The 17725-nt window shown below is 37.0% G+C and overlaps 1 protein-coding gene across 2 annotated transcripts; it reads left to right on the forward strand.

The window, feature by feature from the left end:
- The first annotated feature begins 527 nt into the window (after positions 1–527).
- Positions 528–17231, forward strand: LOC123310003. 2 transcript variants are annotated; one of them, XM_044893358.1, is made up of 9 exons: positions 528–1230; positions 1555–2060; positions 3975–4205; positions 4311–4370; positions 4490–4626; positions 6325–6496; positions 9367–9998; positions 12660–13065; positions 15653–17231. In XM_044893358.1, the coding sequence occupies exons 1-9, from the start codon at positions 849–851 to the stop codon at positions 16616–16618; spliced, it is 3492 nt and encodes a 1163-aa protein (XP_044749293.1). In that variant the 5' UTR covers positions 528–848; the 3' UTR covers positions 16619–17231. The 2 variants fall into 2 exon arrangements, with proteins under 2 accessions (XP_044749293.1, XP_044749294.1); XM_044893359.1 differs by lacking the exons at positions 528–1230; positions 1555–2060 and adding an exon at positions 3116–3700.
- The last annotated feature ends 494 nt before the right edge of the window (positions 17232–17725 follow it).

Here is a 17725-nt window from a genome sequence, read left to right on the forward strand (position 1 = left end):
ATTAAAAATTTGTGAAATATGCTCTAATACAATAACCCCTTATCTTATCTTCTCAAGTGCTAAAATGTTGCATTATGCTTGTTTTATTGGTCCGACGAAAGTTGATATTGATTTTAAAATCATAACGATGAGAAATGTGTCGATATAATCGAGAGGAAGTGAAAGTCCAGAATTATTAGAATTAAAGGAACATATCTTGCAACCAGATATATTGAAAAGCTCAATTTTCTCTTACCTTTAGCATTGGCACAATTATCACATCTATATACACCAAAACGCTTTGGATTTCGACATTTGAGCTCATTCATCAAATTGAATATGTAAATTTAAACGAGAAAATTAACTTCCAAGCATATTGAATTTCTCACAAACAGAAGTTTATGAATTTAAAACCTACTTGTCGCGTTTGTTAATTTCGCCACCAGGTGGCTTGAAGATAATTTTTTTTTCATTTGACTGAAGCCGCAATACACAAAAATGAACTATTCTATGTTGGAAAAGAAGCGGGATGATTAGTGGAATGTCAATAATTTATTTCTGTGGTCAAAGAGTCCTTTGATGCAAAGGTTTATCGACGTTAGTTTACAAATATATAACTGATTATTTTATGCGGGGCATTTGCTTTGAAAGCAACAAATATCCTTTAATTGAATTGTCAAACAAATTTTCCTGACGCTGCCTCAAATACGTATCGGATGTATATTTAGTGAATTTCGATACCCCAGTGTGGCTACTAGTTTATAGAGTGCAAATGACGCATCATACTCAATATACGGTTACATTTATTAAAGTGAAATCCAACGTGTAAATAGCAGCATATTTTACAATAGCATATTCAAGACACATGTATGATGGAAGTTTCGAAGGAAAATAATTCGGAGAAGATCTCGTCCGAACCAGAAACCAATGGTGAAAAGACATCAGAGAATGAAGAAATAATTACTGAGGAAGTTGTTGAAGAAGAAATCATTGACAAGAATAGTGGGAAAGATGAAGCCGAACCCGAAGAAACTGTTAACGATAAAACGAATGAAAATGTTAGCGAGGACACAAATGAAATGCATGATGAGATGAACGATTCTGAAAATAAAACTGAGAAGAAAAATCTCAAACGGAAACTCAGTGATGTCCTTAAGGAAGTGAAAACAGAACCAAATGATATTGACGAACCTGTGGATCCACCAAAGGAAATCATAGAAGATGAAAATCCCCAGAAAAAAATTCGAAAAGGTACCTTCGAGATTATCTTTGAATCAGCTTTTTGCGATTATTAAAAAGCCAGATAATAATTCTTTTCTAAAATTCTAAATATGTTATGGTTCATTAATACATTGTTCATCTCGACAATGTAATTATTGTAAATGATTGAAAATTTAGGTTATTTTATAGACCATATGGGTATGATGTTTGCTCTTATTCATCTGCGTGTTTCAAATTATGAAAGATATTAATGTAATGAATAAACTATTGGGTTTAGTTATTCAAACGGCGGAGGGTGAAAATATCGCAGTTTCACAGATGTAGGTAAGCTTCTAGCAAATTTTTTTCTTTCAGAGGAGAAAGATCCCATTATGAGCATACCTGTAAATGATGTATTTGGGAAAGGAAAGCGAGCCAGGATTCCAAACAAGCGTTACAGTGATATAGCCATTTCTCCTTCAGTAAAAACATCCAAATCATTCACTGAAAATGGAGAAAGAGAAAAAAGCACAATCATAGAAAGGATAGAACCTGAATTATCAGATATAAGTAGCCCTATACCCAAAAGGGTAAAAACAAGCTCAATAGATATGGGAAATCCCAACTTCCTAAAACCATTCAAGATTGGTTGGAAGCGTGAATTAGTATGGAGATCTATCGGAGGGGATATTGCAGGGAAGAGAAATGGTGATATTTATTACTATTCACCTGAGGGAAAAAAGTTGAGGTCTATGAGGGAGGTTGCGGAACATTTGGATCACACCAATAGCGAACTTTCTATTGAAGATTTCACATTTTTCAAAGAACCTTTAGGTGTGAATGATCCAGAAAAAGAAGTGATTAGAGATGCCAAAATTAAGGTTAGTTTTCATTTTATTCTGTTGTATGATTTGGTGACTTGGGTTTATTGGTATAACCTCAAAACTCAAAGTGAAAACGTAACGAGCTATCCCATTCTTTGTCGCAGTTTTATTTTTCTATAGCAAGGTGTATATTTATATTACTAAAAACAGGATGAAATTAATGGATGTGATTTTTACGACTCTGAAAATTAAAGTCTGTGAAATCTCATTTTTTTAAGGTCTAGGAATCATGGTGTTCTTTAAGGGGCAATTCAAAACTTTGATTGCACGTATTGTGCAAAATTACAAGCTTTTCTGGTAATCAAAAATGGCAGCTAAACATGTGACTTCATTGCATGATATTGATAAATTTTATCATAACGTAACCTAACCTCTGGTCAATAAAAATGGTGGTAGACATGTGACATCATTGAATGATAGTTAAATAGTTACATGTTAATAAATCTGAATAAAATTATATTTTTTTAATTATTATGCATTTTGCAATGGAGTCGTCTTTTACAGACTTTGTTGATAAAATCAAAATTGAGTGGAGTTTTCATATTTGTTAAGAATATAAACTCGCTCTAAGAATGATTGACCTTGAAAGTCTGGACACAGCTTAATTTGTAAATACAAGAGTTCATTGATAATTTCTGTTGTTTTATTCATAAATCATTCCTATGATTAAACTACAAAAATTATAAGTTTATTTTTGCATTTACAAATTAAGTTGCATCAAGAATTTCAAGGCCTTCTTCAAGGACAATAATTCTTGGTACGAGTATATTTCATTCACTTGAAAGTAGGATGATATGAAATTATTTTGTCTCGCCTGACAGAATGTGGCCTCAGCATAGAGCCCACAAAAAATGCGAAATTTTTTCTATTTTTTTCAATTGTTACCTGCAATTAATTCAATTGAATTTTCTCATTGTTTCATCATAACAACTTCATATTGAGTAATATTTGAATTCACGTGGAACGAATGTACAGCTAAAAAACAAGAAAGATTACAACCAACTGATAACTTTTTGCTGACAAAGGTTCTGATGTACATGTGTGCAATGTGTTTCCATTTGATCGATTTTAATATTCCAGAGAATCATTGAATGATTACCAATTATGTAATTTTTGTTTTTGTTATGGTTTTTGAATATTATTTTGAAATGCCTCCTTGCCCTGAGTGTGATAAAGGATTTAACTCTAGATCGGTGTACTTTTGTGATGGTTGCGGCATTGCCTCACACAGAAAATGTTTGAATCAATTTTCTGCTGAGCCAAAGGCAAACGAGAAAAGAGAGCAGTTCCTCTTTTGCGGGAAATGTTTGTTTTCTTTCGACAAGGTTCCCAAATCTTTTGCCGGCTGTTATGATTTCGATATGCTGGAATTGAAGCATCTAAATAATAGACTGAAAATGGAATTTTTCGCCCTTGAAAGAAAGTTGGAATTTCTCGAAACCCAACTGATAGCCAGAGATAAAGTACTGCTTGAAAATCGTGAAAATATTTTGCAACATCGATGTCGGAATCCCGAAATCTCCATTCCTGAAATTAGTTTCCATTGTCTCGAAAATGAACAAAGTGATGTTTCTGTGCATATTGATTTTTTTGCCAGTGATCGAATACGGGAAGAAATTGTGGATTTTGATCAAGTAGTAAGTTGTGGGATGAAAAGAATTTTTCCTCTCTACAGACTTCTGAAATTTCAAAAAACTCACGAATGAATGAATTTTTCTTTAGCAGAATTTACATTTTGATACTTGCAAAACGAATTAATCCTTCCTGGGTGTTTCGAAAAGTCTATAAATAACTTCGAATCTTGCTTAGGTCATAAAACTTCTCATATAATCTGAACAGAGATGAAAATAATAAAACGGTGTGTAAAGGTCTCTCAGTTAGTTGTGTAGTGAAATTTAATTTTGTTTACAGTCTGGGGGTGCCAATACACCAGCAGTAAAGAAGGCAGCAGCTTTGAAACTCAAGAAAATATCAAGTCCTAAAGTTGCTAGTCCAAAATTAACGAACGCTAAAGTATTGAGTCCCAAACTTGAAACATCGTCTACACCAAAAATTGCATCTCCTAAACTAAACTCATCGAAAGCTGATAGTGTAGAAGATGTAAAATCGAAATCATCGAAAGCAGCTTCTTCAACCACCAAAGTGAGTATGATAATTGGGAAAGGAGTGGTGTAGTTATTTTATCCTTTATTATTAGATTATTAATTTGAATCTACTTCCCAATTTGAGAAAACGATTTACTTTCAGACTACGAACTCCTCGGATAGCGGAAATGAAGGAAAAAATACCAAATCCCCTCCATTGAAGGTAAATTTTCAAAAATCATTCTGTGTTCCATGGTTGAATGGATTTGACAATGTCATAATCTAACAATTATTGTGAGTGAATAATGAATGAACAAAAAGGGTAAAAAGCGTATATTCCAGGTGAAATTGAATGCCAAATCGAAAACTGAAAAAAAACAGACGGCTCAGAATAAGCAGGTATCATCAGTAAGTGAAGAGACGTCTCCGATGGTTGGTAAGAAAGCAACACCAAGAAAATCTAACAAATGGTCTCAAAAGTAAGTGAATTTTATTTAATTTTTTCAGATTTTTTAAGCTTTTGAGAGTATGTTGATTACCTTGGTCATATCAGTAGTCAATGTCGGTATTTTCTTATTACAGAAAGTCCAGTAGCTAAATTCTTTTCTTGCATCTTGCAGATCTGTGAATTTTTGTTTTGAGGGCAGTAATAATTTTTGAATCTACATAAAAAAAATGGGGATGTTGACATCTAAAAAGAATACACTGCTCAAAAATTGAAGTTGGTATTCGAGAGAAGTTACTTTTTTCAATCGAAATTTTCAGAGTTGCTTTACATACCGCACACATAATATGGCCCTCATGACACTAAATGGCTTTATTAAGTAGCATTAATTGTGTATTAATTGACACGAGTTAAAATGTGTTGAGAAGTCTTCCAACTTGAACAATTTTAGTGTCTTGTTTAAACGAAGGTTCAACTCAACTAGAAGTTGCTAACTGTCTCGCAAATTGAAGTTAGTAGAGCGTGGAATCGCTATCGTACTAGTAAAAGTGCTGTATATAGGTTGAAGAGTAAGAGCTGCAACCGTCGTACAAGATCGGCCAATACGGTTAACTGCACCACGAAATACCTTCACAGCATCCCGAATTATCATCTCATTCAGGCAAGCTAGCGGTAGGATAGTTTCTGGTCAAGCAAGCCGGAACATAGATATACAGGGTGAGTCTTTGACTCGTACAAAAATTTTAACAGTAGATTCTTGGGATACAAAGAAACACATTTTTCCTTTGCCATTTTGTCCGATTCGTCTCAGTTCAAAAGATACAGGGTGTTGAAAAACCGTAAAAAAATGTTATTTTTAGTTCTACGAGTATCTCACAAACGGTTTTATGAAATGAAATGAATTTCGGAATATAGTTTTTCATTTATTTGATGAATCTTTTTCGAACACAAGATATCACCCACGTCTTCCAGTTTTCTCATTATGACCATTACTTACCATAAAAATATAAAAAAAAACTCTTGAAACTAAGTTGGACTCTTTCTAAGGTATATTTGAACGTTTTGTGACATAAAAGTATTCTTCGCATTTTCTCGTATAATGCGCCGTTTTCGAGTAATTTGATCCTCAAAAATTAAAAAGTATCCGTGAAATTTGAAAAATTGGGTACTTTGGCTGAATACAACTCTGTTTAAAATATCCACAAATGTGTAGTGTCACAGATTTAGCTAGTTATTCTGAAGGGAATTTTGTTTTTCCAGGGGTGGCACAGCTCATTATGAAAACTTAAAATGGCTATATCTTTTTATCAGGGCCGAATCGGAAAAAATGTTATTGGAAAAAGGTGTTTCTTTTGACCTCAAGAATCTACTGTTGAAATATTTGTACGAATCAAAGACTCGCCCTGCATACAAAAACGTTGTTTGTCGAAGACTCGCCCTGTATAGAAAACCTTGTTTGTTTTCCTTATATTATATATTAGTTGTACGAAAATCATCCACTTCAGTTTTTGAGCGGTGTATATTGATATCCTCATATTACTTTATTCAGATTTCACAAAAACTTGAAACAAGAAATAAAACAGTTTCTCTTAGCGATTCAGAGAAAAATCTATAAATCTGAAGTCAATGTGTGGAGAGCAGCATTATTTTCTATATCGAAATTGGTATTTTTTTATTAGATCCTGTCCTCATTCCTCTGTGTCCGTTTTCCCTCACCTGATTACCTTTCCAGCTCTGGTAGCAGCGTCGATATTCCAAACAAGCCGTGTCAGCCTTGTTCGATAAGATGCCCAGGTGTCCAGGGTTTCGTGCCGACGTTACAGTGTCGCGTATGTCTATGTTTGTACCACAACGAATGCGTTGGTATGCTGGCCAACATAAACATACCGAACTACGTATGCAAGGTCAGTTGGTAAAACAGAAAAATCCCAATAAAATGCTACCCGGTTAGAGTGAGATGCTTGGGAGGCATACGAGGTTGTTTTTCACGAAATTAGTGGGTCGTTAAAATGAAAAAGGCATCAGTTTCAGAAATGGTATCCCCTTGAACAGTCCCGTTGGGATTTTTGCAGCTGTGGCGGAATTTAATCGAATTCTGTTTGTCCATCGCCAAAAATTATGAAACGTGAAAAATTACTACTTTATTCTTCGTTTTTTACTTTTTTCTTATACCTGATTCACCGTTAACGAGAAACGGTTAATTTAGTCAACTGTCCACTGAAAACGCGCGATTTGACGTCCTTGGTTTTTGTTTGTCCTTGGTGGAAAAAGTAGCCTGAAGACAGTCGAAAATCAATTACTGAGCTGAAATTTTAATGTATCTGTGTTGCTGATGAGATTTATCTAAAACGGACGAGTTTAGGAACGCCTTTTAATAAATTTCCAGTGATGGGTTTATTTTTGGAACATTTACTCCCAATTGCAGGAGAATACGTTAAAGTTTAATGCCCCATTAAAATTTTGATCCTCCATTATCGCCTTAAAAAATTACAGTTTTAAATTTTGATGGGGCGTTGAGTCTAAATTGACGTTCCATCATTTGGGCCTGAGGACCTGAAAAAAAGAACTCCTTCCAACATTGCACATTGATAGTAAAAAAAACGTTCGAATCCCATTGGTTGTTCAAGTGAGTACCAACTCTAAAACTGATGCTAATTCAGTGGCATTTTCTGCCAAAATTTTCACGAAATGACTTTGAAATTTGCGAATTCCTTTTATGATCGACGTTGGCCTCAAAGTATTGAGTTCTTTTACTGGGTGGTCCGCGTCCCCTCTGTTGACAGTTTTCCTCTCATAGGTAGTACATGGTAGTAGCATCGAACACGTTTTATTCTTATTGGAAAATCGATTCGTTGAAAATTCTGCCAAATGTGAAACGACTATCTGGTCTGTAAACTAAGTAGTGACTTTGTTATTACTAAAAAGTGGAGGGTTTTGTTTTATCACAATCAATTCGAGAAGTCTCCGAAGATTCTCTTGAATGATTCGCAAGTATGGATTCATTTGGGACAATTTTCGCTGGAGAATGATCCGAAATAAAACAAAAATAGTTCATGAACCGTTGCGGTATGATTATCATGGATCGTTTCACCTTTGAGGTAAAAACTCGATTTTTATTGGAAAACATTGAACTATAGGTATGAAAAATGAAACGAATGTGGGATAATTATCGAATACCACAGCGAAATTTTGTTATTAGCTTTGTTGGCGGTGCAATTCTGCATAGAAGAATAATCCCATGCTTGATGGTGTATAGTTTTGGGTATTATAGTTCACTGCGCCATCTACAGCTTGCCCTGCTCCTTAGCCCTAATGAACTCCAGTATGGAAGGGTTTCAAGCAGGCAAAGACCTAGATCCTACTGATATTTTCTCTTCCAAGGTATTCTACACTTACAATGTGATCAGGCGAACAGAAGATTCCTCTTTTTCCCCCACTGAATTTTCATAGTTATAGTGGTGCACACTCAGGCCCTTGTACCTTGTGAAGTATTTTCTTTTTTTTTTCGATCTGCCTCAGAAAACCAGACTACTGTCCCATAAGTTATTCGTCTTACAATCATGACGCATCGCAGTATTTTGGGTTTACATCTACCAGATTTTAAGGAACGGATTTCTGAGGAAATTGGGAAGCCCAGATCCCGAGAGTTCAGTTATCAGGATCTTGCTTACTTCCGGTAGAGATCTGGCTAGACGCCTAACCTAGAAATTGACATTTGTACTATTTCAGGAAGAATAATCCTATGTTTGCAGGTGATACCAGACTGTTTTTCGTTCTTGCATTGGTAGAAATTAATCCTTCATCGGTTTAGGTTACCATATGGTGTTTCTTATAATACATATGGTTGTTTTATGTTGATGCAAGGGGGAAAAAGATGGAGTCGTAATCATATAGTCTCTGTCTGAACCGGTAAAGGGTCAAAAATTCCCACTGAGGATGAATAAATTGACATGGCGAACAAAGCTAATATAAGCATGGTTTATTTTCTAATAGAACACTACTACGTCTACAGACCAAAAATGTTCCATAATGGGGAATTCTCTTTCAGACCAAAAGTTTTTTTTATGAAATACAAAACTTCGCATTTCAAACGCATCATTTCAATCTTTTCCCTAAGGAACTCATTTCAAGTATTCTAAAAAAAATAAATATGGAGATTTTAAATGAAGGACAACAGACGTAGATCTAGTTATCGAAGATGGCTTCTCGAAAATCACCAGCTGTTATCTGATAAACAGAATATAACCTTATTCTGTGACGGTTGTAAGTCTCTTTCGATCTGTCTATCTTTGAAAAGTCAGTTGTTGCCAATATGTGCACGTGAAACGATATGTTATTTTTGAAATATGAATTTGAACAGAGTCTACAGCGAACCCAAAATGGGAGAATTCCCCAGCATTTAAAATCGTGTTAATTTCTTCTAGTAGGTATTTCGAAATGCAAATGTAGAATATTGAATGAGTAGTTCAATTATTTGAGGATTTCTGTCAACGTGGTGTGTATTATCAGTATGCTTCGAAAAAAAGCACGAAGGGTACCATACTCTCTATGTACTGCCGTTGTTAGAGCTGTACGGAGAAACCAAATTTCAAATATCAATTTTTTATTGAGCTCTACGAATTTTTTTTCAATAAATCGCGGGCGGTTCGGCCGTGGTCGTTTTTTGGGGAGCATACTGATGAGTACATATGGCTATAGAGGTGGCGTGCACTGAAAGCATTGCAACTCCGTGGAATATAAAAAAGAATAATATTGTTTTTTATTTGTTCCACAGAATTGCCAGCTCGAACAGGGGGGTCAAAATATGTCGACCGGTATAGCGCCGCCACCTCTCACGCCAATCACAGCCCTGCAATCCGTCACCGCCCAGCCGACGGCGTTGCCGAAGCTGCAGAGAATACCGAAAAGTCCGGAGGCCGACGCCGATCCGACCGTAGTCGCCCCTACGGTCGACCAAGACGAAGAACAGGCCGACAGGGCGGCGGAAACGGCCGAAAATTCCAGCATCCTCGGACACGTCACCTCCTGGCTACCCCAGAACTCTAGGATACAGGTCGACAGTCAGCAGAGGTGCCCGAACGAACTCTCCGGACCGGCCAGGCCGCAGTACGTCGAATATCTGGCCGGCAGGAAATTCCTGATCATACCGAAGTATAACATCGTGTCCGTTTCGCCCACCGTGGGGGCGAGAAGTTCGCAGCCGCCCCAGGTGCACGAAACCGTCGATCTGATACCAGGGCAAACGGCCGACGTTGCCACGGCGGTGAAAACCGAGCCCGTCTCCCCATCCAAACCTGAAAATTCCCAAACCTCCGAGTCCGCTCTTAAGAACGTCGAGCGTATGGAAGTCGTGGACGAAGACGTTAAACCTTTAGTACAAAACATAGATTTATGTTCAAGTGATCCGTAAGTTTTTATCTTACCTTCATTTTGCTTCGAAGTAAAGGTAAAATGAGAGTTGTATCCCATTGTTAGGTCGCAGCTATAACCCAAGCATAGGCGAAGTCATAGTTGTCAGCTGTCATATTATCCGGGGTGTTGTTGAAAGTGAGGTTAGGAAATTTGACAGTCCTCAACTTGAATTGTAGGTATTTTCATTAAATAATGAATGTTAAGGCAAGGCCTGTAACTAGAATAATGAACATATTCATATATGTATTTATGAAGTAAAAAAATAAAGAAGTGGGTCGAATCAATAGAAAAGGACGTTGAAAAATAGTAGTCATCAATCAATTAATTTAGATTTTTGTCCTGATTCATATGGAAAAAGTCATATCGAGGTATTAGTAAAAAGGGCAGTCAGTTTATATAAACTTGCTTTATTCACATCAAATTCTAGGCTACCTTCATGAGAACATGTGAAAAAAGCTCTATGTAATCATTGAAAAGGTGTGAAACTTCGACTTGAACGTAAAAAAATGCAGAATGAATGCAAGCATATAGAAAAAATTAATCTCAGGACAACAAAGTGTTATTTTTCTGGAACTTAAATATTTTTGTCTGCATGTCGTTAATTTCTCTTCATTCATCAGTATCACAGACAAAAAACTCCTCCAGGTGATCGATGTTGATGTTTAACCTACAAGTACCCATAGATCCACCTCAAATAATCATAATGAAATGAATTTCTTAAATTCTGAGGCAAAAAACACCACTCTGGTTTATGAGTTTAACCGGTATACCCACCCTTGTAGATTACAGCTGTTAACCTCACTTTCTGTCAAAATGACGTGGATTTGTTCGCTAAATTATAACTGACAAGTTGCAGTGGGTACATGCAGATCTTCTAAGACCTAAGAAATTGAACAATCTTTATGTGCGCCTGGCAAACACGTGAACATCGTCTACCAATTAGATTAGTCCCTATCTTAGGTCTCAGTTTGCAGAAACCCACCCTAAGTCGAGTTAGTGGATTAGAATTAAATTTTTTGCGCGACATCGCCTAATTGACATTTTATGTTTGGTGTTCCAACGCAAAACGTCATCTGTCAAAATTTCAGTTTGACAACGAATTTTTGGATGGCACATTAGTCAATCTGGACTACCTGTAGAAGCTTTTCGCCTGTGCTATAGATGAAACAAGAGAAATTAGCGACATCCTAATTTTTAAATTCCAGAGAAGGAAAATTTTACACCCTTGGGTCTTGGATTTGTTACTTTCCAGTTGATAATTTGAAACTTTGGTTATCTGTCAAATTTTATAACCCATTTTCATAAACACCCTGTGTCATATTTTTTGTTATCTAATATTGTATGTCTGTTTTGAGGAACCATATATCGTATGGTTATATTTATGACGACAAATATAAATATACAAAGCAAACATATGACTATTCTTCAAATTCCATTTCTTATTTAGTTTTTAATACTTTTTAGCGAATCGTCACGCTACAGTGTGACGCTAAAATTTTTTGCTTTCAGTCACTTTATTTTTCTCTTTATTTCTAATAGGTTTTTCTTCTAAATTCCATTTTAACATGTAAGACATCTCGAAAGTAATCGATGGTGCAACAAAAAAATTCTTTTAAAGAATAGAATGAAAATGATAATCACATCAAATTATCCGATTAAGAAGTTCAAAACATCAGTCTTCTTAGGGCTATTTTCTCAAACATTACTGAACGAGACTGTAGTCATTTCTGTTGCTCCAAAATATCGAGGCTGTAAATAAATACTCAACAGGCAGATAAAATTTCGACCTGGAAGTGTTGGTACCGTGTGACTGATAAACTAGCCCCAAGTAATAAGTTGTGAATGCTGATTCAATCTTTGATTCATCAAATCTTCAGGCAACTTCACTTAAAGCTCGAAAAATTAAATATCATGATGGAAATTCTTCATTTCTTATGTTGTTAGGGTAATTAGAAAATCCAAAATCCTTCAATCCTTTAATTCCCAATTTCAACCCACTAGCGTCAAAAGCTACCCCCACTAAAGTTCTCAAAATAAAATCTAACTTATCTAGTTTCGACTTAAGTTCTTTATTTCAAAGGAATTGGGAAATTTCTCTGTAGAAACAACAAGACTGGAAACACAAAATTTAACAGAAATTGCATCAAACAAATGCAATATTGAATAATATCTTCGGAAAATAATATCGTTTTCAATCAAAGTATTTAATTAACTACTCGATCATATTCAAAATAGAAAAACAAGAGCCGCATCGCATATACAAAAATTTGGGTTGCTTCCCCAACAGAAATTGAGGGATTTTGAAAAAAAAAACAGTAAGAAGTAGGTGGCGTGCGTTTAAAGAAATCAGTCGTCAAGTAGGCTATGGAATTTTTAAGTTTGATGTTCTGTGCTTGAACGTACAGCTCACTTTAACATCTTTGGTTATTATCTTTAAAATTTGACAAAAATTCATGTTGCAAAGTGTTTTTATAGAACCGTATGTGAGAGACACGTTTAGACAGTAAATATCAACCTTCATGATCCCATAGCCTACTTGCACGTTATAAAATACGATGTGTCTCAGACGAGACACCCCGTATATGTGATGTAAACGTACGAACGTCCAGATGACGCATCGAAAATAACGCAATACGCATATTGTCATTCTTCCAGGCCGGTGACGAGCGAATCGTCGATAAAGACGAACGCAACGGCGAAAAAGAAGACGATAAAGCTGAACAACATCACGAACCAGTCGAACGAGAAGACCGGGGAGTCCCTGTTCATGGGTAACTACCTCCAGAACCTGTCCTACGGCTACAACACGCTGCTGCACGTTTTCCAATATCTGAAAGTTCAGGATCTACTGCGGGCCGGCTGCGTTTGTACTATGTGGCGGGACATCGCCAGTCATCCTTCGCTGTGGCGCACCGTCAGGATGAAGAATTCGCAGGTGCATTCGTTCGAAGGACTGGCGAACACCCTGCAGAAGCACGGAACTGCGCAGTTGGATTTGCGCAAGATGCTGCTGACCAACTGCGACGACATTTGGCCGGAGTTTTCCAGCAATATAGGAAAGGTGAGATATACGACATTCATGCCGGTTCGCGAGTCATTCTTATTTCAGTGATTGCTATAGAAATCAGAGAAATAAGTCAGGCTTAACGTTAAACGTGCCTACAGATTACTCTGACGTGACGTGGGACCACGTCATAATGCGCATGATTCAAAAATCTATCTATTTGAAAGCTTCCGGGCAAAATCCCATGTTAGATTTTTGAATCATGCGCATTATGTCAGAGTAATCTGTAGGCACCTCAAGCTTGTATTGAATAAGAGCCAGTTTCACCAAACACACCTAGTGTTAAGTGTCCCTTAAAATGAACCCTTAACTTAAATTACGTTGCACCAGCTGTTAACTGTCGTTTATAGTTGAAGCTAACCTCAAATTTAAGTGCTCTTGTAATGTCCACTTAAATATTTGAGGACGGGATTCTAACCTAAAATAATTTGTTGAACTGGCTGCAGAACCTTTCAGTTTGCCTATATTGTAATGCCATCAGTTTTTTAATTTTCAATTTTGAGTATCAAATCATATACTTGAGTTAGCAACAAACTTTTTTCTTCTTTTGAGAAGTTGGGTGCCCTTTGCCGATTACCACCACCTGCTTGGCAATCATCCACCGTATTCGTACTAACAGGGACATTTTCTTCACGTTCCTCTCCAACAATAATAAAACGTCTTTCATTATTATTAAGATCCATCTAAAAATTACAAATTCTCATAAGACAAGTGTTGTACATAAGAGGATGCATTGATATCTAGTTAGCCTAGACCAGTTCCACGCATATAAAAAATATTGCGTTACCACAGCAACGAACTATAACTAATTAGAAATGTAACAGCCGGTTCCTAAACAAACCTAAAGTCGCTTTAATTTTAAAGCTTCCCTACTAACAGCCGGTTTCATAATTAAACCTAAAGTCGCTATAATTTCAGAGCTTCCTTTAACCCTACTAAAATTGACACAAAAGGAAGCTTTAAGCTTAAAGTGGCCTCAAATTTGATTATGAAACTGGACGTAAAAATGACACTAAAGGAAGCTTTACGCTTAAAGTGACTTTAAATTTGATTATGAAACTGGACATTAGTGTGAAGTTTGAGGTCAAAAAAGTAAACCAGAGTTATGCAATAAGTTAAAAGAAAAAAGATGTCCACCGAAATCATGAAAATCAAAAAATTGGAGTATCGAGCCATCATCAAGTACCTGTATTTAAAAGGGTTAAGAGGTAAGCAGATTTACGAAGATATACTTGATACCCTTGGTGATCAATATCCTTCGTATGCGACAGTGGAAAATTGGACTGCAAGCTTCAAAAGAGGAAAATTTTCCATTGAAGATGATGACCGAGCAGAAAGGCCAGTTTCTGTGTCAATCCCCGAAAATATCGATGCAGTTCATGAGATTACTTTATCATACCGCCGAATTGGGCTAAAACGGATATCTGAAGCGTTGAATATTTCATACGAACGCGCTCATCATAAAGTTTCTGCAAAATGGATCCCCAAATGTTTGAATGTTGACCAAAAGCGTGCAAGGGTAGAAGCATCACCTTCGATCTGTGCTCGATTTGAAAAAGATGTAGATGTTCTCAAACCGAATTGTTACTATGGATGGAACTTGGGTACATTTCTACGATCCAGAAACAAAGCAACAATCGATGGAATGGCGACACTCTGGTTCTCCAAGACCTAAAAAGATTCGTGTCCAAAAATCTACTGGAAAAGTTCTTGCTTCAGTTTTTTGGGATTGCCATGGAGTAATCATGATTGATTTTTTGGATAAGGGTAGAACAATAACCGGAGATCACTATTCGACATAATTGACCACTCTACGGGAAAAATTAAAGGAAAAAACTCGAAAAGCTATCGAAAGGTGTTTTGTTTTTGCAGGATAACGCCCCTGCACACAAATGTCATGTTGCCATGCAGAAAATTCGTTATTTAGGGTTTGAATTAATAAAACATCCCCCTTATTCACCAGATTTGGCTCCATCCGACTATCATCTCTTTCCACAACTGAAAAAAGTTTGAAAGGTCGTAAATTTTCTTCCAACGAGGAGGTTATAAAAGCTGTGGAGGTCTGGTTTGCAGAACAAGAAGAAACATTTTTGTTTTGAAAAGTCTAGAGACGTTGCAGGTTCGCTGTAATAAATGTATCCAATTAAGAGGAGAATATGTTGAGTTTTTTTTATTTGACAATCCTTATAATATAATAATTTACTTGAAACTGACTGACAGGACATTAGTTAGTTAGTTAATGAAATGACAACAATCATGCGCAACCGGCCAGTCAATAAAATGGCTCTATTGGACTAGGATGAAGTTGCACCCTAACAAAAACTGAAATATCACTATATAGAAAAATTTAAGGTTCCCTTACTTAAGCCACAGTCATGCAACTGGGAATAAATTTAAGCGTCCGTTAAATTCAAACTACTCTTAGTTAAATACTCCTTTTAAGGGGTTCAAACGAACTCTTTCTTTCATTGAAATCTGCTTTGTTCATGAAGTGAATCGAGGAGGGTTAAGAAACCAAAAAAGACTTAACCGAAGTTAAGATGCATTATATGTTGATTTTGTGAAAATTCTCATTCTTTTTCAGGTCGATACATTGAGAAAAATCGAACTGTGCAGGTGTCCGGCGTCGGTGGTGGAGAACCTGACCGAAACCAACCCCAAACTGGAGGTGGTGAACGCCGTAACCATAAGGTGCGAAACAATGAACTTGGAGGGTCTGGACAAGTGGGAGAATCTCCGAGAGCTGCGCCTCAAATCGACCACCGGGTTGACGCTCAAATCCGACATAGATTCCCTCAGATCCCTGACGAATCTCAAGATCCTGTCGTTGACCTCTATAAGAGACCTGAACACGATGAAGTTGGAGGTGATCGCGGAACTGACCAATCTGGAAAGTCTGGACCTGGGAGAGTGCACCGATTTCCCGGAGAACTTCGGGAAGGACATCCTGTCGAAACTCGGGAAGCTCGAGAAGTTGAGGCTGGAGAAGGGGCAGGGGAACTGTCACACCTTCGAGATCTTCGAGGCCGTTAAGGATATGGACCAGCTGGAACAGTTGGAACTGGTCAATTTCGACATAAAGGCGGGTTTCGACAAGGCCCTGGGCGCCTGTAAGAACATCAAGAAACTGTTGATCATCCCGACTTACATATCTCAGAGCGCGACCACCAACCACATGGTCCTGGGTGGTGTGTTGAGGCTGCAGAAGTCGTTGTCGCATTTCGTATGGGGCGTGACGCTGGAACTGCTGCGGGTGACGGAGTTGTTCGTCGATCAGTGCGAGGAACCGGATAAGAAGGAGAAGAAAGAGAAGAAGGAGAAGAAGGTTATTGGGAACGGGGACAGCATACCGGTCTTGAAACCCGTTCCCCTCATTTCAGACGACAACAGCGAGATACCGCCCGCGTTGGATCCGCCCCAGGTGGAGATACTGGCGCTGCCCGGACTCCAGAAGTTGCTGCTGCAGAGCCTGCCGTCGACGAGGGTGAAAATACTTAAAATACCCTTCCACGCCACCTGGCGGCAAACCATCACCGATGCCGTGAATTGATCAACGTCGAGGACGAATCCGAAATATTTTTATCCATGAGAACGGAATTTCCTATCGATGGGTCCATCAGAATTGAACCCTTCGATGGGAAACACAAAGTGCTGTACAAAGATCTAATAACTACGCGAAAATCGATTATGAAAATGAGAATGGATGAGTGATATATAATTTCAATTTCATGGTGCAAGTCTCCGGAGAATTTTTTATTTCTTGACTCGTTTTTGAGGATGCAATTTTACGAAAATGTTAAATATGGTTTTTACAGTGAGGCCCTTTCGATATATCCCACATTTATTTTATTCATGAAACTTCTTGGGAACATTGAACCAATAAGATATAAATATTATGTATAGTCGACAACCAAAATTGATGTCTTGTACAAATTTATTATTAGTAAGTAGATGTAGGTATATGACAGGTTCTCGAGCGGAGCATATTTTTTTTTTTCCACTTTAAATGTAAAATAATCGATGTTGTAATTATATTTTTCTTGAGTGTATTTTCAAATTGAGGAAGATTGAAATTTTTTTCGTGGTTATTTGAGTTCTAATAATGTTGTAGTTATATTTACAGACTTTAAATTATGAATTTTTTAAATAAAAAAAAAATTTAATCTTTGTTTTATTCGTTATTGAGTGACGGAGTGGGACGATACAGAAAATCGACGATTTCGAGGATTTTCATAAATCACTTGTGATTTATGAGCAACTATTCACTGATTGTTTATCAAACTTCTTGGTCACACCCACAGACAGAACTCTGAACGTAAAGATATTGCTTTAGAGAAATATTGAAATGTCTATGACTATTGAGATATTAAATTGAATACAAATATTCAAACACTGGTGATTAAAGAACCATTATTCACTGATCTATCAAACTTCGGGGTTATATTAGTGTTCTGTGGTCACAACCCAGACATAGAGACCAGAGACAAGACAAGACTCTTTCTCTTTCTCTATTTAGAGACTTCTATGGTCTTCGAGCGACCAGGACCTAGAAGAAGAGTGCCTTGCAGAAATCTCCCGACTATTTACAAATAAAAAATCTCATGATTATAACTTATTAGTACTCATTAGATTGTCCCTGCTGCGGGCCTGCAAGTAG

Source organism: Coccinella septempunctata, chromosome 3 (genome assembly GCF_907165205.1).
Source record: "Coccinella septempunctata chromosome 3, icCocSept1.1, whole genome shotgun sequence".
Taxonomy (NCBI): Eukaryota; Metazoa; Arthropoda; class Insecta; order Coleoptera; family Coccinellidae; genus Coccinella; species Coccinella septempunctata.